The 23,615-nt window shown below is 50.4% G+C and overlaps 1 protein-coding gene across 1 annotated transcript in view; it reads left to right on the top strand.

Moving 5' to 3' along the window:
• Positions 1 to 2,407: 2,407 nt before the first annotated feature.
• CPD (carboxypeptidase D) overlaps positions 2,408 to 23,615 on the top strand; it is a 135,964-nt gene continuing 114,756 nt past the window's right edge. The window contains exon 1 of the mRNA XM_089683053.1: positions 2,408 to 3,084. Coding sequence (XP_089539179.1) covers positions 2,441 to 3,084 — 644 coding nt within the window. The 5' untranslated portion in view covers positions 2,408 to 2,440. The remainder of the gene's footprint in view (positions 3,085 to 23,615) is intronic.

Consider the following 23,615-nt stretch of genomic DNA (forward strand, 5'->3'; position numbering starts at 1 on the left):
CTCCTAATGTGCATAGACACTGAGCTGCTTCTACAGGCAAAATGTAAAATTCTTGAAGAAGCAGCATTTTTTTTAAGCCAGTGTGCATGGACCCAATGTCAAAGTTGCAAAACTGACTTCTGGCACTAGGATCAGTTTTACCCTGCATCATGAAGGGGTTAAAGTGTATGGACAGTAAACCCTTACAATTAAATTATTTCATTTGCTCCCTTTGTTATACTAAATATACCATTGAAAGCATTTAGCAAAGTCTGTTTGAAAACTAAAAAAAAAACACATTGGATAAAGGCAGCCCATTTATTCTGAATGGGTTGTCAACGAACCTCACAATGGAGTACATGGTGATGTCAGTTATTTAGAATGGCCCTGAGTCACTGAGCAGTATGTAGTGGCAGGGCAGTCAGTGAGCAGTATGCAGTGCTGGGGAAGTCAGTGAGCAGTATATTGTGATAGAGCAATCAGTGAGCAATATGCATTGATAGGGCAATTAGTGAGAAGTATATTGTGATAGGGTAGACAGTGAGCAGTATGTAATGGTGGGGATGTCAGTGAGCAGTATATTGTGATAGAGCAGTCTGTGAGCACTATGTAATGGTGGGGATGTCAATGAGCAGTATATTGTGATAGGGCAGTCAGTGAGCAGCATGTAGTGGTGTGACAGTCAGTGAGCAGTATTTAGAGAAAGGGCAATCGGTGAGCAGTATGTAGTGACAGGGAAGCAGTATGTAGTGACAGGGCAGGCGGTGAGCAGTATGTAGTGACAGGGCAATCGGTGAGCAGTATGTAGTGACAGGGCAATCGGTGAGCACTATCTAGTGACAGGGCAATCGGTGAGCACTATCTAGTGACAGGGCAATCGGTGAGCACTATCTAGTGACAGGGCAGGCGGTGAGCAGAATGTAGTGACAGGGCAATCGGTGAGCAGTATGTAGTGACAGGGCAGGCGCTGAGCAGTATGTAGTGACAGGGCAGGCGGTGAGCAGTATGTAGAGACAGGGCAGGCGGTGAGCAGTATGTAGAGACAGGGCAGTCGGTGAGCAGTATGTAGAGACAGGGCAGTCGGTGAGCAGTATGTAGTGACAGGGCAATCGGTGAGCAGTATGTAGTGACAGGGCAGGCGCTGAGCAGTATGTAGTGACAGGGCAGGCGGTGAGCAGTATGTAGAGACAGGGCAGGCGGTGAGCAGTATGTAGAGACAGGGCAGGCGGTGAGCAGTATGTAGAGACAGGGCAGTCGGTGAGCAGTATGTAGAGACAGGGCAGTCGGTGAGCAGTATGTAGTGACAGGGCAATCGGTGAGCACTATGTAGTGACAGGGCAATCGGTGAGCACTATGTAGTGACAGGGCAGGCGGTGAGCAGAATGTAGTTACAGGGCAATCGGTGAGCAGAATGTAGTGACAGGGCAGGCGCTGAGCAGTATGTAGTGACAGGGCAGGCGGTGAGCAGTATGTAGAGACAGGGCAGGCGGTGAGCAGTATGTAGAGACAGGGCAGGCGGTGAGCAGTATGTAGAGACAGGGCAGGCGGTGAGCAGCATGTAGAGACAGGGCAGTCGGTGAGCAGCATGTAGTGACAGGGCAGGCGGTGAGCAGCATGTAGTGGCAGGGCAGGCGGTGAGCAGCATGTAGTGGCAGGGCAGGCGGTGAGCAGCATGTAGTGGCAGGGCAGGCGGTGAGCAGCATGTAGTGGCAGGGCAGGCGGTGAGCAGCATGTAGAGGCAGGGCAGGCGGTGAGCAGCATGTAGAGGCAGGGCAGGCGGTGAGCAGCATGTAGAGGCAGGGCAGTCGGTGAGCAGTATGTAGTGACAGGGCAAGGAGCGGCTCCCGCAAGAGTGCAAGCCAACCACTCCTCAGATCCACCCACTTACCTCTAGGTCTTCCTCCAAAGCTCCAATGCAGGGGAAATTCTAGAGGGGCCGGCCTGCAGAGCCTCTCAGCTCCCGACCACAATTTGACCTTCTGGCTATCACACCCAACCTGCTACTCAGCCCTCCTCTCTATCAATCAGGACTATAGCGCTCCCTAGCTAACTATGAGGGCGCTATAATAGTAAACAGAGTTTTATTATGCTTCAGTTATCAATAAACACAGTAATGAGATGATCTGTACCAATCTCTCACTGTGTTCATTTCGAAAAGGAAGGGACAGTAAATATGATATATTTCTTTGCCATACCCTGAAAAGTTTGAGGATCTCTAGAACAAGGCATACATTTAGTATAACTACAGAGGTTCTGTAACACTGTGACCAGCAGGGGGCACCTGAGTATCATGGCCAGTCTAAGACTAAGGGAAGCCGGAAGTGGGGCACAGAGCCCGAATCTCTTGTCGTGTCAGTCAGCCAGGCCGGAAGCGGGGCATGTGTTTCGGAAGTGGCGGTCTCCAAGTGAGTGGGACGGTTGCTAGGAGCAGGCAGGAAGTAAGGAGGCGGGGGTGACAGAGATGGTGGCAGGTGCTGAGTGTGTGTGGGGCAGAATGTCCAGTCCCGGCCGCTGTCTGTGCTTCCTGGCCCTGACCCTGGCGGTGTCCCCACTCTTCGGGGTTTCTATAAAGAAAGAGATAGAGGACACCGCGGAGAAGTACGACCGGTACTACAACCACCAGGAGCTCAGCTCCCGTCTCCAGTCCCTCGCCCAGGCGTACCCTGCGCTGTGCAGCCTCTTCAGCATCGGCCTGTCGGTGGAGCACCGGGAGCTGTGGGTGATGAGGATCACCGCCGACCTCCAGGGAGCCCCTCCGGACCGGCCGAAGTTCAAGTACGTGGGGAACATGCACGGCGATGAGACGGTGTCCCGTCAGGTGCTCGTCTACCTCATCCAGGAGCTGCTGGAGGGCTACGGCCAGGACCCTCGCCTCACCCGCCTCGTTAACACCACCGACATCTACATCCTGCCCTGCCTCAACCCGGACGGCTTCCACAGGGCCCAGGAGGGGGACTGCGTGGGGCAGAAAGGGGGCCGCGAGAACGCCAGGAACCTGGACATCAACCGCAACTTCCCAGACCAGTTCAACCCCAACCGGGCCCAGCCTGACCCCCTGCAACTGCCCGAGGTGCTGGCCATGATGGCCTGGATCCGGAGCAACCGGTGAGAACACAGTCTACGCCGGGGGAGCACCGAGAGAGTGTGTGGGGGAGCACCTACCGATCTGTCATTGTGTATGGGGGGAACACCTACCGATCTGTCGTGTATGGGGGGAACACCTACTGATCTGTCATTGTGTATGGGGGGAACACCTACTGATCTGTCATTGTGTATGGGGGGGAACACCTACCGATCTGTCATTGTGTATGGGGGGGAACACCTACCGATCTGTCATTGTGTATGGGGGGAACACCTACCGATCTGTCATTGTGTATGGGGGGAACACCTACCGATCTGTCATTGTGTATGGGGGGAACACCTACCGATCTGTCATTGTGTATGGGGGGAACACCTACTGATCTGTCATTGTGTATGGGGGGAACACCTACCGATCTGTCATTGTGTATAGGGGGGAACACCTACCGATCTGTCATTGTGTATGGGGGGGAACACCTACCGATCTGTCATTGTGTATGGGGGGAACACCTACCGATCTGTCATTGTGTATGGGGGGAACACCTACCGATCTGTCATTGTGTATGGGGGGGGAACACCTACCGATCTGTCATTGTGTATGGGGGGGGAACACCTACCGATCTGTCATTGTGTATGGGGGGGAACACCTACCGATCTGTCATTGTGTATGGGGGGGGAACACCTACCGATCTGTCATTGTGTATGGGGGGGAACACCTACCGATCTGTCATTGTGTATGGGGGGGAACACCTACCGATCTGTCATTGTGTATGGGGGGGGAACACCTACCGATCTGTCATTGTGTATGGGGAGAGCACCTACTGATCTGTTGTGTATGGGGGAGAGCACCTACCGATCTGTCAGTGTGTATGGGGGGGAGCACGTACTGATCTGTCATTGTGTATGGGGGGAGCACCCACCGATCTGTCAGTGTGTATGGGGGGGAGCACCCACCGATCTGTCAGTGTGTATGGGGGGGAGCACCCACCGATCTGTCAGTGTGTATGGGGGGGGAGCACCCACCGATCTGTCAGTGTGTATGGGGGGGGAGCACCCACCGATCTGTCAGTGTGTATGGGGGGGGAGCACCCACCGATCTGTCAGTGTGTATGGGGGGGGAGCACCCACCGATCTGTCAGTGTGTATGGGGGGGGAGGCACCCACCGATCTGTCAGTGTGTATGGGGGGGGAGGCACCCACCGATCTGTCAGTGTGTATGGGGGGGGAGGCACCCACCGATCTGTCAGTGTGTATGGGGGGGGGAGGCACCCACCGATCTGTCAGTGTGTATGGGGGGGGAGGCACCCACCGATCTGTCAGTGTGTATGGGGGGGGAGGCACCCACCGATCTGTCAGTGTGTATGGGGGGGGAGCACCCACCGATCTGTCAGTGTGTATGGGGGGGGAGCACCCACCGATCTGTCAGTGTGTATGGGGGGGGGGGGCACCCACCGATCTGTCAGTGTGTATGGGGGGGGGGCACCCACCGATCTGTCAGTGTGTATGGGGGGGGGGGGGAAGCAACCAACGATCTGTCAGTGTGTATGGGGGGGGAAGCAACCAACGATCTGTCAGTGTGTATGGGGGGGGGAAGCAACCAACGATCTGTCAGTGTGTATGGGGGGGAGCACCCACCGATCTGTCAGTGTGTATGGGGGGGGAGCACCCACCGATCTGTCAGTGTGTATGGGGGGGGGGGGAAGCAACCAACGATCTGTCAAGTGTGTATGGGGGGGAGGCACCCACTGATCTGTCAAGTGTGTATGGGGGGGAGGCACCCACCGATCAGTCAATGTGTATGGGGGGGAGGCACCCACCGATCAGTCAATGTGTATGGGGGGGAGGCACCCACCGATCTGTCAGTGTGTATGGGGGGGAGGCACCCACCGATCTGTCAGTGTGTATGGGGGGGAGGCACCCACCGATCTGTCAGTGTGTATGGGGGGGAGGCACCCACCGATCTGTCAGTGTGTATGGGGGGGAGGCACCCACCGATCTGTCAGTGTGTATGGGGGGGAGGCACCCACCGATCTGTCAGTGTGTATGGGAGGGAGGCACCCACCGATCTGTCAGTTTGTATGGGGGGGAGGCACCCACCGATCTGTCAGTGTGTATGGGGGGAGAGCACCCACCGATCTGTCAGTGTGTATGGGGGGAGAGCACCCACCGATCTGTCAGTGTGTATGGGGGGGAGGCACCCACCAATCTGTCCGTGTGTCCTCTTCACTTCCTGGCCTCAATTCACTAAGATCAGTTATCTTATCTGAGACATCATGAGATGATTGAATCATTTGACACATTTTTTCCAGTTATCTCATGAGATGCTGAAAATGTCACTATCACCTTATGAGGTACTTACCTTACAAACTACAAACATGAGGCAAATAACTCCCAAAACTAAAGTCAATTCACTAAAGGAAATAAATAAATAAATGCACAAACTAAAATCGTGGTCCAGACATGAGGTATTTAAGTAAAATAAAAATATAATAGTCAATTTGGAGGAGTCTCTACCTTTTTTGGATCCATTTCAATAGTAATGCATAGAAACCTAAATATGGAAAAACTCAGAGTCATTGTGGCTGATTTACTTAACGCGGAGCTCCACCCAAAAGGGGAAGTTCCGCTTTAAGGACTGCTCCCCCACTCTCCATTAAGGATTGGCACCTTTGGGGGGCAGGGGAGCGGGTACTCGAATTTGACAGGTACCCGCTCCCACCTCCGGTCCGATCGCCAAGCGGAAGGTGTCCTCCCTCCCTATAGTCTTTTGGGACACGTGACAAGTCCCAGAAGACTACAGGACCATTCATGAAGCGCAGCGCTACTCGCGCATGCGCAGTGGGTACCCAGCTGTGAAGCCGCAAGTTGTCACAGCCGGGTGCCCACACTGAAGATGCCAGCGCCTGGAACACAGCACGGCCAGTGAAACGGGCTGCGGGGGGCACACCACGGGACCAAGGGACAGGTAAGTGGCTGTTTTTTAAAAGTCAGCAGCTAGTTTTTGTAGCTGCTGACTTTTATTTTTTGATAGGGTAAGTGGAACTCCGCTTTAAAGAATAACTAGAGGCAAAACTTTTTTTTTTTTTTAAGTTTTGGATAGAGTGGAGAGGGATTAGACCCCCTGGCAGGTTTATATTGCTGTCTGTGCCCTCGTTAGGGATATTAACCCTCTCTATTTGTCCTGTATACCGTTATTTACAGTAAATGAAAATACAGAATTTTGGGTTGTTCCTAGAAACGTAATAGAGGGGAAATTTTCCAATGAGGACACTAGTTTTGGTGACCTGGGGGGTCCCCAAGAGATTACCTTTATTTACAGGGATTTCCTCTCACTTCCTGTTTTGGCTATGGGACAGAAATGAAGGGAAATCTCCAAAAATGACAAAGTTGTATTTTTTTAGTGAGTTGACATGTTTCTATGGTTTAAACCGTTTTACCTCTTTATTGGCAATAGAAGCTGACAGGGGTTCTAATCCTTCTCCATTGTATCCATTATGCTGGATATGACATCCTGAGATAAAATACAGAATGATTTAATGAGTAAAATACCTCACATTTTGATGGAATAACTCCTGCTTTATTTTAGTAGTTTTTTTTTTGCGAATTGCCAAAGAATGGTTGAAAAAAGCTATAGGTATTTTATCTCAGATTGTAAGAGGAAAATAACTTGAGCCCCCCTATCCCATAGCCAAAACAGGAAATCCTGCTAAAGGGAAACTTCCTGGTTGTTGCCAGAACTAGTGTCCCCACTGGATGATATCTCCACTATTCCTGTTCTGGGGACAACCCAAGATTTGGAATTTTCTTTTACTTTCCGTGATCATGGTAAACAGAACAAATTGGGAGGGCGAATCTCCCTAACTGGTACAGACAGCAATGAAAACCTGACAGGTGTTCTAATCCCTCTCCATTCTATTTAAAACTAAAAAGTTTTGCCTTTGATTATACTTTAATTAATGAGCTGCTGTCATTTAACGTACGATAATGTAACTACACTAAACGCACCACAGCTAATTAGGCAGGTGTGACTGGCTCCGTAGGATCTTTCCACACCAGGGCCATACGTTACAATGTGTTTGATGCATGCAGTTTATTTGAATGGGCTGACTAAAGTATTGCAACAAAACAAAAATCAGACCTTCTGCATTTTTGGCAGCACAGCGTGTGGAAGTGTTACTACATATTATGGAGCAGAGCATGGGAGGCACATTGTGTAAGTGAGTTGGGGTACCAATGTCAATGGCTGTTATAGTTCACCAATGTTTTTAAGGTGAATTACTGTGTGTTGGGGGTAATGTGCACAATAATGAAATGCAGCGGTGTGAATGAGCCTAGATAATACGTGGCTAGCTAACCACTTGCTTGCAGTCACATGTATCACATTGGTGTTGTAAAATGTGATTTTTGTAAGGCGGTTATACTATACTATACTTTACTATGACAGTTGGCATAGGGTGAGATCATAATCACTTGTCATTATGGATTAGAGAGTGTAGGGCAATGTGTCAGCACCTGTAATGTATGAGAAAGTAAAGCGTAAGTTGTGACCCACCTGCCTGTATATACAGTGGGTATAGAAAAGAACTCAAGGTGCATTTTTGCAACTCTTCCATACAAGCCACACTTGTGGAGAATTTGTGATATTGTTGTCACATGCACATCATGACCACTCTTTGTCATAAATTCCTGCAACTGTTTTAGAGTTTCTGTAGGCCTCTTAGTAGCCTCTCTGACCAGTTTCCTCCCGGCTCTTTCATCCAGTTCGGCGAGGTCCTGATACAAGGAGGGTCTGCGTTGTACAAAACACCTTCCTCTTCTTAATAATAGACTTCACTGTGCTTCTAGGCATTGATAAAGCCTTTGAAATTTTTTTGTATCTATGTCCTGACTTGTGCCTGTCCAGAACTTTATCCCAGAGATCTTTTGAGAGTGCCTTGCCACCCATAGTTAATTGTTTGCTTCAGTTGCTCTACCAGGGACTGAAATGCTCCAGGAAAGCTCTTTTCATGCTGAGCTAATCAAACTGATCACAGGTGAAAGTCAAATGGCTTTGTGCACCATTAAGAAAGTGCTTAGCTACACCTGATTGAGTTTACAAGTTATTTTTAGGAGGGGTGATCCTTTTTTCCAACTCAGTGATTCAGTTTTTTCATTTTTTTTTTTGACATGTTGGTGTTATATCTTTCGCTTAGATGTTATAAGTTGCAGTTGAGTAAATAATAGGGATGCACAGAAATTTCGGGGGCTGAAAACACCCCTTTTGGCTGTTGGCCGAAATGGAAAAAAAAAGCACCGATACAGGTGCTGAAAAACCCGCCCCTCGCCACTGCCCGCCCTCCCGTTGCTGCCGCCCGGTAGTTCTCAGCCTTACCTGAGAATCCATTGATCCCAGTGCTGGGCATAGAGATGAGTGAAGGAAAGATGGCTCTCATCTCTAGGCCCTTGGAGGACCGAACAGTGTCACTTCTGGCCATTTGTTTTTTTTTTATCTAACGCTTTACAAAAGGACCTGTCACTAATTATTTCTATCACAAGGGATGAATGCATTCCTTGTGATAGGAATAAAAGTGCTAAAATTTTTTTTAACCGCCTCTCACCCGCCATATAGTACAATGACGGCCGCAAGGCGGTTCTCTCTTTCTGGGAGGACATCATATGATGTCCTCCCATTCTCACCGCACATGCACGGCTCAAGGAGCGCGCAGTGCAGCGATCGGCGGTGTGCTGTGTTCCTCGGACACAGTGGATCGTCGATCACGGAAAGAGTCGAAGATGTCAGCTCGGTCATGTGATCAGCTGTGTCCAATCACAGCTGATCACATGTAAACAGGGAAATGCCAGTTATCGGCATTTCTCTCCTCTCCAGCTGTCACGCTGACAGCTCGAGAGGAGAGCCGGTAATCGGCTTTCCGCAGAGGGGACATGTACACTGATCATCAGGTCATATGACGTCCTCCCATTCTAACTGCACATGCACGGCTGCGCAGCACGTTGATCGGCGGTGCGCATGTGTCCCTCGGACACAGCGGATCACCGATCAACGGAAAGAGCCGAAGATGTTGGCTCGGTCATGTGATCTGCTGTATCCAATCACAGCTGATCGCAAGTAAATAGGGAAATGCCGGTTATCGTCATTTCTCTACTCACGAGCTGTCACGCTGACAGCTCGTGAGGAGAGGAGAGCCGGTAATCGGCATCCCTCAGAGGGGACATGTACACTGATCATCAGGGCACTGATGATCTGTGTAGCCCCAGCAGTGCCAGCTGTCAGTGCTCATCCATGCCACCTGCCAGTGCCCATCAGTGCCACATCAATGCCACATTACAGTGTCTACCAGTGCACATCAATGCCACATATCAGTGCCCATCTGAACTGCCTTTCGGTGTCACCCATCAGTGCCCGTCAGTGCCACCTATCAGTGCCCGTCAGTGCCACCTATCAGTGCCCGTCAGTGCCACCTATCAGTGCCATATATCAGTGCTGCCTTTCAGTGCCTATTAGTGATGCCTGTCAATGCCCATCAGTGCCACCTATCAGTCTCCATCAGTGCAGCCTATCAGTGCCCATCACTGCAGCCTCATTATCGCACATCAGTGAAGGAGAAAAATCACTTATTTACAAAATTTTATAACAAAAACTAAGAAAAAACTTTTTTTAAAAAATTTTCTGTGGTTTTTGGTTTAAGAAAAAATTAAAAACCCAGAGGTGATTAAATACCACCAAAATAAAGCTCTATCTGTCACAAAAAAATGATAAAAATTTCATATGGGTACAGTGTTGCATGACCGTGCAATTGTCATTCAAAGTGTGACAGTGCTGAAATCTGGAAATTGGCCTGGGCAGGAAGGGGGTATAAGTGCCCTGTAGGCTAGTGGTTAAAGGGACAGTGCAAAAAAACCCAAAACATTAAATAAAAAAAAAAGTTTAACGTGCCCCTGTCCCCCCCCCGTATTCACACGTAGTGGTGAATGCATACGTAGGCCATGCCCACATATGTAAACGGTGTTCAACCCACACACGTGAGGTATTGCTACGAGCGAGACCAAGAGCAATAATTCTCGCACTAGACCTCATCTGTAACTTTCGACTTCTAACCTGTAGACCTTTTTAAAGCATCACCCATGGAGATTTTTAAGTACCGCAGTTTCACGCCATTCCACGAGCGTGCACAATTTTAAAGCGTGACATGTTTGGTATCTATATACTCGCCGTAACTTCCTTTCATATTTTACAAAAACATTGGGGTATATATTTAATTTTTTTTTGTAATCAGTGTATTTATTTCCAAAAAACATATATATATATTTTTAAAAACTGTGCATTTTGGTTTCGGTTTTCGGCCAAGTGCAATTTGAATTTTCTGTTTCGGCACCAGAATTTTCATTTCGGTGCACCACTAGTAAATACAGCTGGATAAAACACAAACTGTATCTGTTTTCATTTCAGACAGCAAAGCAACAAAATGTGATGTTTCTAAAGGGGGGTGATTCTTTTCTATATCCACTGTATGTGTGGAAATGTGAGAGTTGCGCTATTTGTGCTTCTGTTATTATTGGTGATAGAGAAGCAAAGGTTGTGGATCATTTGTGCAGCAGAGCAGCACAGGTTGTTTTTGCCATAATTAAAATGCATGGGAAATGATAAGTCTGTGGGTCTTGCATGCAACAAAGATTTTATATCCTTGCTAAATTGCTTAGTAAGTCTTTTCCGTGATGAGCCTTATCATAGTGCCTGGAGGAAGGAAAGTCAGCATGGCGAATAAAAGTAGGAAATTGGTTGTAATTAGAGATGAGCGAATCGAAGTATCCGAAGTGGAATTCGAGTCGAATATCGGAAAAATTTCGATTCGTGCCGAATCCGAAAAACAGCCTAATTCGGACGCGCGAATCGAAATTTTTCAGAAAATGGCGGCTGACATGTGCGGCGACGGAGCGGGGATGTCGGGGAAGGCGCGCAGACAAGGCGCGCTGCCCCATAATGCATTCCTCAACGACATGTGATCGCATCAGCCAATCAGCAGCCAGCCAGCCAGCACTGTGTAATGGTCGAGGTATATATAGCGGCCATTTTGGAAATCTTCATTTGCCTGCAGTCATTGAACAGAGGCAGACCGCTCTGTACTAGGGACAGGGACAGAGTTAGGGCCACAGAAACGAGAATTGGGGACAGAGAGAAGTTACTTAGGGACAGAGAACCATTACTCAGGGACACAGACTTGTTAATGAGGGCCACAGAATCGTTATTTAGGGACAAAGAAACGCTAGTTAGGGCCACAGAATTCATACTCAGGGACAGACAGAATTGTTACTCAGTGCCAGAGAATTGTTACTTAGGGCCACAGAAACGTTATTAGGGCCACAGAATTTTTACTCAGGGACAGACAGAATTGTTACTGAGTGCCAGAGAATTGTTACTCAGGGACAGACAGAATTGTTACTGAGTGCCAGAGAATTCTTACTCAGGGCCACAGAATTCATTCTCAGGGACAGACAGAATTGTTACTCAGGGACAGACAGAATTGTTACTGAGTGCCAGAGAATTGTTACTCAGGGACAGACAGAATTGTTACTGAGTGCCAGAGAATTGTTACTCAGGGACAGACAGAATTGTTACTGAGTGCCAGAGAATTGTTACTCAGGGACAGACAGAATTGTTACTGAGTGCCAGAGAATTGTTACTCAGGGACAGACAGAATTGTTACTGAGTGCCAGAGAATTGTTACTCAGGGACAGACAGAATTGTTACTGAGTGCCAGAGAATTGTTACTCGCACAGACACAAAATTGTTACTTGCACAGACACAGAATTGTTACTCGCACAGACACAGAATTGTTACTCAGGGCCACAGAATTCATACTCAGGGACAGACAGAATTGTTACTGAGTGCCAGAGAATTGTTACTCAGGGACAGACAGAATTGTTACTGAGTGCCAGAGAATTCTTACTCAGGGACAGACAGAATTGTTACTGAGTGCCAGAGAATTGTTACTCTCACAGACACAAAATTGTTACTTGCACAGACACAGAATTGTTACTCGCACAGAGACAGAATTGTTACTCAGGGCCACAGAATTCATACTCAGGGACAGACAGAATTGTTACTGAGTGCCAGAGAATTGTTACTCAGGGACAGACAGAATTGTTACTGAGTGCCAGAGAATTGTTACTCTCACAGACACAAAATTGTTACTTGCACAGACACAGAATTGTTACTTGCACAGACACACAATTGTTACTCAGGGCCACAGAATTCATACTCAGGGACAGACAGAATTGTTACTGAGTGCCAGAGAATTCTTACTCAGGGCCACAGAATTCATACTCAGGGACAGACAGAATTGTTACTCAGGGACAGACAGAATTGTTACTGAGTGCCAGAGAATTGTTACTCAGGGACAGACAGAATTGTTACTGAGTGCCAGAGAATTCTTACTCAGGGACAGACAGAATTGTTACTGAGTGCCAGAGAATTGTTACTCTCACAGACACAAAATTGTTACTTGCACAGACACAGAATTGTTACTCGCACAGAGACAGAATTGTTACTCAGGGCCACAGAATTCATACTCAGGGACAGACAGAATTGTTACTGAGTGCCAGAGAATTGTTACTCAGGGACAGACAGAATTGTTACTGAGTGCCAGAGAATTGTTACTCTCACAGACACAAAATTGTTACTTGCACAGACACAGAATTGTTACTTGCACAGACACACAATTGTTACTCAGGGCCACAGAATTCATACTCAGGGACAGACAGAATTGTTACTGAGTGCCAGAGAATTCTTACTCAGGGCCACAGAATTCATACTCAGGGACAGACAGAATTGTTACTCAGGGACAGACAGAATTGTTACTGAGTGCCAGAGAATTGTTACTCAGGGACAGACAGAATTGTTACTGAGTGCCAGAGAATTCTTACTCAGGGACAGACAGAATTGTTACTGAGTGCCAGAGAATTGTTACTCTCACAGACACAAAATTGTTACTTGCACAGACACAGAATTGTTACTCGCACAGAGACAGAATTGTTACTCAGGGCCACAGAATTCATACTCAGGGACAGACAGAATTGTTACTGAGTGCCAGAGAATTGTTACTCAGGGACAGACAGAATTGTTACTGAGTGCCAGAGAATTGTTACTCTCACAGACACAAAATTGTTACTTGCACAGACACAGAATTGTTACTTGCACAGACACACAATTGTTACTCAGGGCCACAGAATTCATACTCAGGGACAGACAGAATTGTTACTGAGTGCCAGAGAATTCTTACTCAGGGCCACAGAATTCATACTCAGGGACAGACAGAATTGTTACTCAGGGACAGACAGAATTGTTACTGAGTGCCAGAGAATTGTTACTCAGGGACAGACAGAATTGTTACTGAGTGCCAGAGAATTCTTACTCAGGGACAGACAGAATTGTTACTGAGTGCCAGAGAATTGTTACTCTCACAGACACAAAATTGTTACTTGCACAGACACAGAATTGTTACTCGCACAGAGACAGAATTGTTACTCAGGGCCACAGAATTCATACTCAGGGACAGACAGAATTGTTACTGAGTGCCAGAGAATTGTTACTCAGGGACAGACAGAATTGTTACTGAGTGCCAGAGAATTGTTACTCTCACAGACACAAAATTGTTACTTGCACAGACACAGAATTGTTACTTGCACAGACACACAATTGTTACTCAGGGCCACAGAATTCATACTCAGGGACAGACAGAATTGTTACTGAGTGCCAGAGAATTCTTACTCAGGGCCACAGAATTCATACTCAGGGACAGACAGAATTGTTACTCAGGGACAGACAGAATTGTTACTGAGTGCCAGAGAATTGTTACTCAGGGACAGACAGAATTGTTACTGAGTGCCAGAGAATTCTTACTCAGGGACAGACAGAATTGTTACTGAGTGCCAGAGAATTGTTACTCTCACAGACACAAAATTGTTACTTGCACAGACACAGAATTGTTACTCGCACAGAGACAGAATTGTTACTCAGGGCCACAGAATTCATACTCAGGGACAGACAGAATTGTTACTGAGTGCCAGAGAATTGTTACTCAGGGACAGACAGAATTGTTACTGAGTGCCAGAGAATTGTTACTCTCACAGACACAAAATTGTTACTTGCACAGACACAGAATTGTTACTTGCACAGACACACAATTGTTACTCAGGGCCACAGAATTCATACTCAGGGACAGACAGAATTGTTACTGAGTGCCAGAGAATTCTTACTCAGGGACAGACAGAATTGTTACTGAGTGCCAGAGAATTGTTACTCTCACAGACACAAAATTGTTACTTGCACAGACACAGAATTGTTACTCGCACAGAGACAGAATTGTTACTCAGGGCCACAGAATTCATACTCAGGGACAGACAGAATTGTTACTGAGTGCCAGAGAATTGTTACTCGCACAGACACAAAATTGTTACTTGCACAGACACAGAATTGTTACTCGCGCAGACACAGAATTGTTACTCAGGGCCACAGAATTCATACTCAGGGACAGACAGAATTGTTACTGAGTGCCAGAGAATTGTTACTCAGGGACAGACAGAATTGTTACTGAGTGCCAGAGAATTGTTACTCAGGGACAGACAGAATTGTTACTGAGTGCCAGAGAATTGTTACTCAGGGACAGACAGAATTGTTACTGAGTGCCAGAGAATTGTTACTCAGGGACAGACAGAATTGTTACTGAGTGCCAGAGAATTGTTACTCAGGGACAGACAGAATTGTTACTGAGTGCCAGAGAATTGTTACTCAGGGACAGACAGAATTGTTACTGAGTGCCAGAGAATTGTTACTCGCACAGACACAAAATTGTTACTTGCACAGACACAGAATTGTTACTCGCACAGACACAGAATTGTTACTCGCACAGACACAGAATTGTTACTCAGGGCCACAGAATTCATACTCAGGGACAGACAGAATTGTTACTGCGTGCCAGAGAATTGTTACTCAGGGACACCTAATCGTTGAATTAAATAGTATGTCAGACAACATGCAGAGGAGTGGCAGAGGAGGCAATGTTTTAGGAGCGAGCAGACGTGGCAGCAGAGGAAGGGGTCGAGGCAGCAGTATTCGCAGCCAGAGGCCAGTGCTCCCGGTGTCATCCAGCGGTCGTGTCTCCACCGACAACCCTGCCGTCATTGATTGGTTGGCTCGGTCGTCTTCCTCTTCCCAGGTCACCTCTGACACCTACAGCCAACGGTCGGTGGGTACGTCAGACACAACCGTTAGTTGGCATGGCCCGGGACCAAGCCCACTGAAATCACGTGTCCTCTACCTGCCCCTGTCCTTTGCTGTTCCCTCACCAAGCGAAGTATCGCATGCTGTGGGCTCAGCCCCACTGTACAGTGAGGAAGAGCTAACAGAGGGCGGTCAGGAACGGGGGGAGACATCGGCCTTTTCAGCAGCCAAGCGAACAAGTACTGGCGAGGAGAGTGGCTCGGTAGCCGGTCTAGAGACAGGTCTGTCTCCTGACCCAGACGCAGCCGAGGGGGCTAGTAGTGAGGCGGAGACCCTACTTGATGATGAGGAGGTTGATCGCACTTGGCAGCCTCGTCGTCATCAGGCAATTTCTTCCGCATCATCAGGAGAAGAGGGTGGCAGCTTGGCAGCGAGCAAAACAGTCGGTGGGTTGCCCAGGAGACAGCAGCAGGGTCGCATCAGTGTCAGTGGAGCCAAACGTCCACGGAGTAGAGCACCAGCTCCACTGCAGCCTACCACCACGGCCAGTAGTGGTGCCGGTGCGCACGGAGGAAGTAGCAGTCAGCCAGTGAAGAGTAGCGGGGGCAAAGTTTCCTACTCGGTGGTGTGGCAATTTTTCCTCAAGCCGCCCGAGGAAGTAAACGTAGCCGTATGTCGACTATGTGGCCAGAAATGCAAGCGTGGCCAGGGGGCCCATGTTGGGACTACAGCGTTGCGTCAGCATATGCAGCGTCACCATTCGGTGGCCTGGGAAAACCGTGATAAACATACGGCGGTTCTGCCTGCCCCAGCCCCCGCTCCATCACCCGCTCCGTTACTTGCTCCGTCACCCGACGTCGTCAATCGCCCTCTATCAGCCAGTCAAGGCTCCAACACCTCTGCTGAGGGGAGTTGTCGCTCATTGGCATCTTCCGCTCGTTCAGATGCTCCTTCTCCTGCTACTCCTCTTCTCGGATTCCGTCAACAGTCTTTCTTGGAATCCGTATCCAAGAGACAACAGTTTGCGAGCACGCACCCGACGGTGCAAAAGCTGAACGTCCTCCTGTCCAAGTTGCTGGTGCTGCAGTCCCTCCCTTTCCAACTGGTGGACTCAGCACCTTTCCGAGAAATGATGGCTTGTGCCGCGCCGCGGTGGAGAGTGCCAAGCCGTCATTTCTTTGCCCAAAAGGCAGTGCCAGCCCTGCATTCACATGTAGAAGAGATGGTGGGCCAGTCTTTGAGCATGTCGGTCTCTGCCAAAGTGCACGGCAGCGCCGACGTGTGGAGCTGTAACTACGGTCAGGGACAGTACATGTCATTTACGGCCCACTGGGTGAACGTGGTGCCGGCACAGCCGCACCAGCAACTTGGACAGGTCACGACGCTTTTGCCTCCACGTTTGCACGTCCTTGGTCCAGCAAGCATGTCCGCCTCTACCACCTCTTTTTCCGCCGTGTCCTCAGCCGCCACCCCCGTGCCAAGTCCCATTACCCGACCGGCATATCACATGTGCAGGGCGCAACGGTGTCACGCTGTGCTGCACCTGGTATGCCTTGGCGAACGTAGTCACACAGGGGAGGAACTGCTGAGTGTAATGAACAGAGAAATCGACAGATGGCTGTCTCCGCGCAAACTAAAAATCGGAACCATGTTGACTGACAACGGAAAGAACATGGTGTCTGCTCTGCGTCAAGGAAGGTTGTGCCATGCGCCATGCATGGCTCACGTGTTCAATCTGGTTGTCAAGCGGTTCCTAAAATCCACCATCCCACTGCAAGACATCCTTAAAATGTCACGTAAACTGTGCATGCATTTCAGCCATTCCTACACCGCAAAGAACACCCTCATTGAGCTGCAGCGGCAGAACGGAATTCCACAGCATCGCCTGATCTGCGACGTTGCAACAAGGTGGAATTCAACCCTACACATGTTAGACCGCCTTTACGAGCAGCGAAAGGCCATCACCGATTTCCTGATGTTACAAGCGGATAAAGGTACTCCCCTGTGTAACTTAGATGTCAGCCATTGGCAGCTCATGCGTGACACCTGCCGCTTGCTCAGGCCCTTTGAGGAGGCCACGCTATTCGTGAGTCGGCAGGACTATGGGATGAACGACGTCATTCCTCTGTTGCACGTCCTGGAACAAATGCTGTTAACAATGGCTGGTCAGGGTGCGGTAGACGTGGCGCACAGATCTCAACGCCACATGACCCCTGTGGGGGCAGGACAGGAAGAAGAGGAGGAGGTAGAGGAGGACATTTGTGCTCAGGAATTATTGAGTGAAATGGGTGGTTTTTCCACTCAGCGGACAGGAGTGGAGGAGCAGGAGCATCTGGTAGAGGAGGAGGAGGAGGAGACAGAGGACCCAGACGCACCGTGGCAGTATGCTGTGGAGATGGAGGCAGGGAGTCCCTCGCATTCCTTGGCACAAATGGCCCATAGCATGCTCGGTTGCTTGCGTAGCGACAGCCGAATAATAACCATCAGACAGAGGGATGACTTTTGGCTGTCCACCTTGTTGGACCCTCGCTACCGGTCCAAAATGGTGGCCTTTTTCACACCTGCTGAGAGGGAGGCCAAAATTACGTACTATAAAAACCACCTATGTAGTCAGTTGGTCTCTGCCTTTGTGCGCCATCGTCCATCCTCAGACACTGTGGGCCCTGTGCGCTCGCGTTCCGCTGGCATGGCAGCAGGGGAGGGGTGGGGTGGTAGGAGCAGTGGCAGCTCCACCAGCAGCGGCTGCCTCAGTCTGCAGTCGATGATGAGTAGCTTTCTTCACCAGCGCAGTGAGGAAACTACTAACCAGCCGCAGCAGCAGCAGCAGCATCAGGTGGACCTGGAGCAGGAGCTCAAACAACAGGCTTGGGCCTACTTGGACAGCACCCTGCCAACCGAGGTAGACAATCCCCTTGACTACTGGGCAACGAAACTTGACCTTTGGCCCCAACTAGCTGAATTTGCCCTTGAAAGGCTGTCATGCCCGGCCAGTAGCGTGGCATCGGAGCGCGTGTTTAGTGCGGCAGGAGGTATTGTAACTCCGCGGAGGACACGACTGTCCACCCAAAGTGTGGAGAGACTCACGTTTGTGAAAATGAATCAGGCGTGGATTAGTCTGGATTTCAAACCACCAGTTCCTGACACAACTGACTAAATCCGCCATGAATCATGCCTCAAACATGTGCCACTTTCAGGTCTCCTCACACTGCTGGTGTGTTGAATTTTTTGACATAGGGTGCTGGCAGATTACGGGCCTCCTATAGCTGCTGCCAGGCCCCTAATCTGCCATAGGCCCCTATATACCACCTCCTCCTGCTGCTGCCAGGTCCAGAGTCTCTCATGGGTCCCTGTACGGCCTCCCATTGCTGCTGTCTCCATCGCCACACTCTGCTGCCATGTGCCACTTTCAGGTCTCTTCACACTGCTGGTGTGTTAAATTTTTTGACATAGGGTGCAGGCAGATTACGGGCCTCACATAGCTGCTGCCAGGCCCCTAATCTGCCATGGGCCCCTATATACCACCTCCTCCTGCTGCTGCCAGGTCCAGAGTCTCTCATGGGTCCCTGTACGGCCTCCCATTGCTGCTGTCTCCATCGCCACACTCTGCTGCCATGTGCCACTTTCAGGTCTCTTCACACTGCTGGTGTGTTAAATTTTTTGACATAGGGTGCTGCAAGATAACGGGCCTCACATAGCTGCTGCCAGGCCCCTAATCAGCCATGGGCCCCTATACCGCCTCCTCCTGCTGCTGCCAGGTCCAGAGTCTCTCATGCCATGTGCCACTTTCAGGTCTCTTCACACTGCTGGTGTGTTAAATTTTTTGACATAGGGTGCTGGCAGATTACGGGCCTCACATAGCTGCTGCCAGGCCCCTAATCTGCCATGGGCCCCTATATACCGCCTCCTCATGCTGCTGCCAAGTCTAGAGTCTCTCATGGGTCCCTGTACGGCCTCCCATTGCTGCTGTCTCCATCGCCACACTCTGCTGCCATGTGCCACTTTCAGGTCTCTTCACACTGCTGGTGTGTTAAATTTTTTGACATAGGGTGCAGGCAGATTACGGGCCTCACATAGCTGCTGCCAGGCCCCTAATCTGCCATGGGCCCCTATATACCGCCTCCTCATGCTGCTGCCAAGTCTAGAGTCTCTCATGGGTCCCTGTACGGCCTCCCATTGCTGCTGTCTCCATCGCCACACTCTGCTGCCATGTGCCACTTTCAGGTCTCTTCACACTGCTGGTGTGTTTAATTTTTTGACATAGGGTGCAGGCAGATTACGGGCCTCACATAGCTGCTGCCAGGCCCCTAATCTGCCATGGGCCCCTATATACCGCCTCCTCATGCTGCTGCCAAGTCTAGAGTCTCTCATGGGTCCCTGTACGGCCTCCCATTGCTGCTGTCTCCATCGCCACACTCTGCTGCCATGTGCCACTTTCAGGTCTCTTCACACTGCTGGTGTGTTAAATTTTTTGACATAGGGTGCAGGCAGATTACGGGCCTCACATAGCTGCTGCCAGGCCCCTAATCTGCCATGGGCCCCTATATACCGCCTCCTCATGCTGCTGCCAAGTCTAGAGTCTCTCATGGGTCCCTGTACGGCCTCCCATTGCTGCTGTCTCCATCGCCACACTCTGCTGCCATGTGCCACTTTCAGGTCTCTTCACACTGCTGGTGTGTTAAATTTTTTGACATAGGGTGCAGGCAGATTACGGGCCTCACATAGCTGCTGCCAGGCCCCTAATCTGCCATGGGCCCCTATATACCGCCTCCTCATGCTGCTGCCAAGTCCAGAGTCTGTCATGGTCCCTGTACGGCCTCCCATTGCTGCTGTCTCCATCGCCACACTCTGCTGCCATGTGCCACTTTCAGGTCTCTTCACACTGCTGGTGTGTTAAATTTTTTGACATAGGGTGCAGGCAGATTACGGGCCTCACATAGCTGCTGCCAGGCCCCTAATCTGCCATGGGCCCCTATATACCGCCTCCTCATGCTGCTGCCAAGTCCAGAGTCTCTCATGGTCCCTGTACGGCCTCCCATTGCTGCTGTCTCCATCGCCACACTCTGCTGCCATGTGCCACTTTCAGGTCTCTTCACACTGCTGGTGTGTTAAATTTTTTGACATAGGGTGCAGGCAGATTACGGGCCTCACATAGCTGCTGCCAGGCCCCTAATCTGCCATGGGCCCCTATATACCGCCTCCTCATGCTGCTGCCAAGTCCAGAGTCTGTCATGGTCCCTGTACGGCCTCCCATTGCTGCTGTCTCCATCGCCACACTCTGCTGCCATGTGCCACTTTCAGGTCTCTTCACACTGCTGGTGTGTTTAATTTTTTGACATAGGGTGCAGGCAGATTACGGGCCTCACATAGCTGCTGCCAGGCCCCTAATCTGCCATGGGCCCCTATATACCGCCTCCTCATGCTGCTGCCAGGTCCAGAGTCTCTCATGGGTCCCTGTACGGCCTCCCATTGCTGCTTTCTCCATCGCCACACTCTGCCATGTGCCACTTTCAGGTCTCCTCACACACTGCTGGTGTGTTGAATTTTTTGACATAGGGTGCTGGCAGATTACGGGCCTCACATAGCTGCTGCCAGGCCCCTAATCTGCCATGGGCCCCTATATACCGCCTCCTCATGCTGCTGCCAAGTCCAGAGTCTGTCATGGTCCCTGTACGGCCTCCCATTGCTGCTGTCTCCATCGCCACACTCTGCTGCCATGTGCCACTTTCAGGTCTCTTCACACTGCTGGTGTGTTAAATTTTTTGACATAGGGTGCAGGCAGATTACGGGCCTCACATAGCTGCTGCCAGGCCCCTAATCTGCCATGGGCCCCTATATACCGCCTCCTCATGCTGCTGCCAAGTCCAGAGTCTCTCATGGTCCCTGTACGGCCTCCCATTGCTGCTGTCTCCATCGCCACACTCTGCTGCCATGTGCCACTTTCAGGTCTCTTCACACTGCTGGTGTGTTTAATTTTTTGACATAGGGTGCAGGCAGATTACGGGCCTCACATAGCTGCTGCCAGGCCCCTAATCTGCCATGGGCCCCTATATACCGCCTCCTCATGCTGCTGCCAAGTCTAGAGTCTCTCATGGGTCCCTGTACGGCCTCCCATTGCTGCTGTCTCCATCGCCACACTCTGCTGCCATGTGCCACTTTCAGGTCTCTTCACACTGCTGGTGTGTTTAATTTTTTGACATAGGGTGCAGGCAGATTACGGGCCTCACATAGCTGCTGCCAGGCCCCTAATCTGCCATGGGCCCCTATATACCGCCTCCTCATGCTGCTGCCAAGTCCAGAGTCTGTCATGGTCCCTGTACGGCCTCCCATTGCTGCTGTCTCCATCGCCACACTCTGCTGCCATGTGCCACTTTCAGGTCTCTTCACACTGCTGGTGTGTTAAATTTTTTGACATAGGGTGCAGGCAGATTACGGGCCTCACATAGCTGCTGCCAGGCCCCTAATCTGCCATGGGCCCCTATATACCGCCTCCTCATGCTGCTGCCAAGTCCAGAGTCTGTCATGGTCCCTGTACGGCCTCCCATTGCTGCTGTCTCCATCGCCACACTCTGCTGCCATGTGCCACTTTCAGGTCTCTTCACACTGCTGGTGTGTTTAATTTTTTGACATAGGGTGCAGGCAGATTACGGGCCTCACATAGCTGCTGCCAGGCCCCTAATCTGCCATGGGCCCCTATATACCGCCTCCTCATGCTGCTGCCAAGTCTAGAGTCTCTCATGGGTCCCTGTACGGCCTCCCATTGCTGCTGTCTCCATCGCCACACTCTGCTGCCATGTGCCACTTTCAGGTCTCTTCACACTGCTGGTGTGTTTAATTTTTTGACATAGGGTGCAGGCAGATTACGGGCCTCACATAGCTGCTGCCAGGCCCCTAATCTGCCATGGGCCCCTATATACCGCCTCCTCATGCTGCTGCCAAGTCTAGAGTCTCTCATGGGTCCCTGTACGGCCTCCCATTGCTGCTGTCTCCATCGCCACACTCTGCTGCCATGTGCCACTTTCAGGTCTCTTCACACTGCTGGTGTGTTTAATTTTTTGACATAGGGTGCAGGCAGATTACGGGCCTCACATAGCTGCTGCCAGGCCCCTAATCTGCCATGGGCCCCTATATACCGCCTCCTCATGCTGCTGCCAGGTCCAGAGTCTCTCATGGGTCCCTGTACGGCCTCCCATTGCTGCTTTCTCCATCGCCACACTCTGCCATGTGCCACTTTCAGGTCTCCTCACACACTGCTGGTGTGTTGAATTTTTTGACATAGGGTGCTGGCAGATTACGGGCCTCACATAGCTGCTGCCAGGCCCCTAATCTGCCATGGGCCCCTATATACCGCCTCCTCATGCTGCTGCCAAGTTCAGAGTCTGTCATGGGTCCCTGTACGGCCTCCCATTGCTGCTGTCTCCATCGCCACACTCTGCCATGTGCCACTTTCAGGTCTCCTCACACTGCTGGTGTGTTGAATTTTTTGACATAGGGTGCTGGCAGATTACGGGCCTCCTATAGCTGCTGCCAGGCCCCTAATCTGCCATAAGCCCCTATATACCGCCTCCTCATGCTGCTGCCAAGTCCAGAGTCTGTCATGGGTCCCTGTACGGCCTCCCATTGCTGCTGTCTCCATCGCCACACTCTGCCATGTGCCACTTTCAGGTCTCCTCACACACTGCTGGTGTGTTGAATTTTTTGACATAGGGTGCTGGCAGATTACGGGCCTCCTATAGCTGCTGCCAGGCCCCTAATCTGCCGTAGGCCCCTATATACCGCCTCCTCATGCTGCTGCCAGGTCCAGAGTCTCTCATGGGTCCCTGTACGGCCTCCCATTGCTGCTGTCTCCATCGCCACACTCTGCCATGTGCCACTTTCAGGTCTCCTCACACTGCTGGTGTGTTCCATTTTTTGTCATAGGGTGCTGGCAGATTATGGGCCTCCCATAACTGCTGCCAGGCCCCTAATCTGCCATGGGCCCCTATACCGACTCCTCATGCTGTGACGTTGCAACAAGGTGGAATTCAACCCTACATATGTTAGACCGCCTTTACGAACAGCAAAAGGCCATCACAGATTTCCTGATGTTAAAAGCAGATAAAGGTACTCCCTGTGTAACTTAGATGTCAGCCATTGGCAGCTCATGCGTGACACCTGCGCTTGCTCAGGCCCTTTGAGGAGGCCACGCTATTCGTGAGTCGGCAGGACTATGGGATGAACGACGTCATTCCTCTGTTGCACGTCCTGGAACAAATGCTGTTAACAATGGCTGGTCAGGGTGCGGTAGACGTGGCGCACAGATCTCAACGCCACATGGCCCCTGTGGGGGCAGGACTGGAAGAAG

Source organism: Staurois parvus, unplaced genomic scaffold (assembly GCF_062004578.1).
Source record: "Staurois parvus isolate SC_StPar_1 unplaced genomic scaffold, SC_StPar_1.0 ptg000299l, whole genome shotgun sequence".
Classification (NCBI taxonomy): Eukaryota; Metazoa; Chordata; class Amphibia; order Anura; family Ranidae; genus Staurois; species Staurois parvus.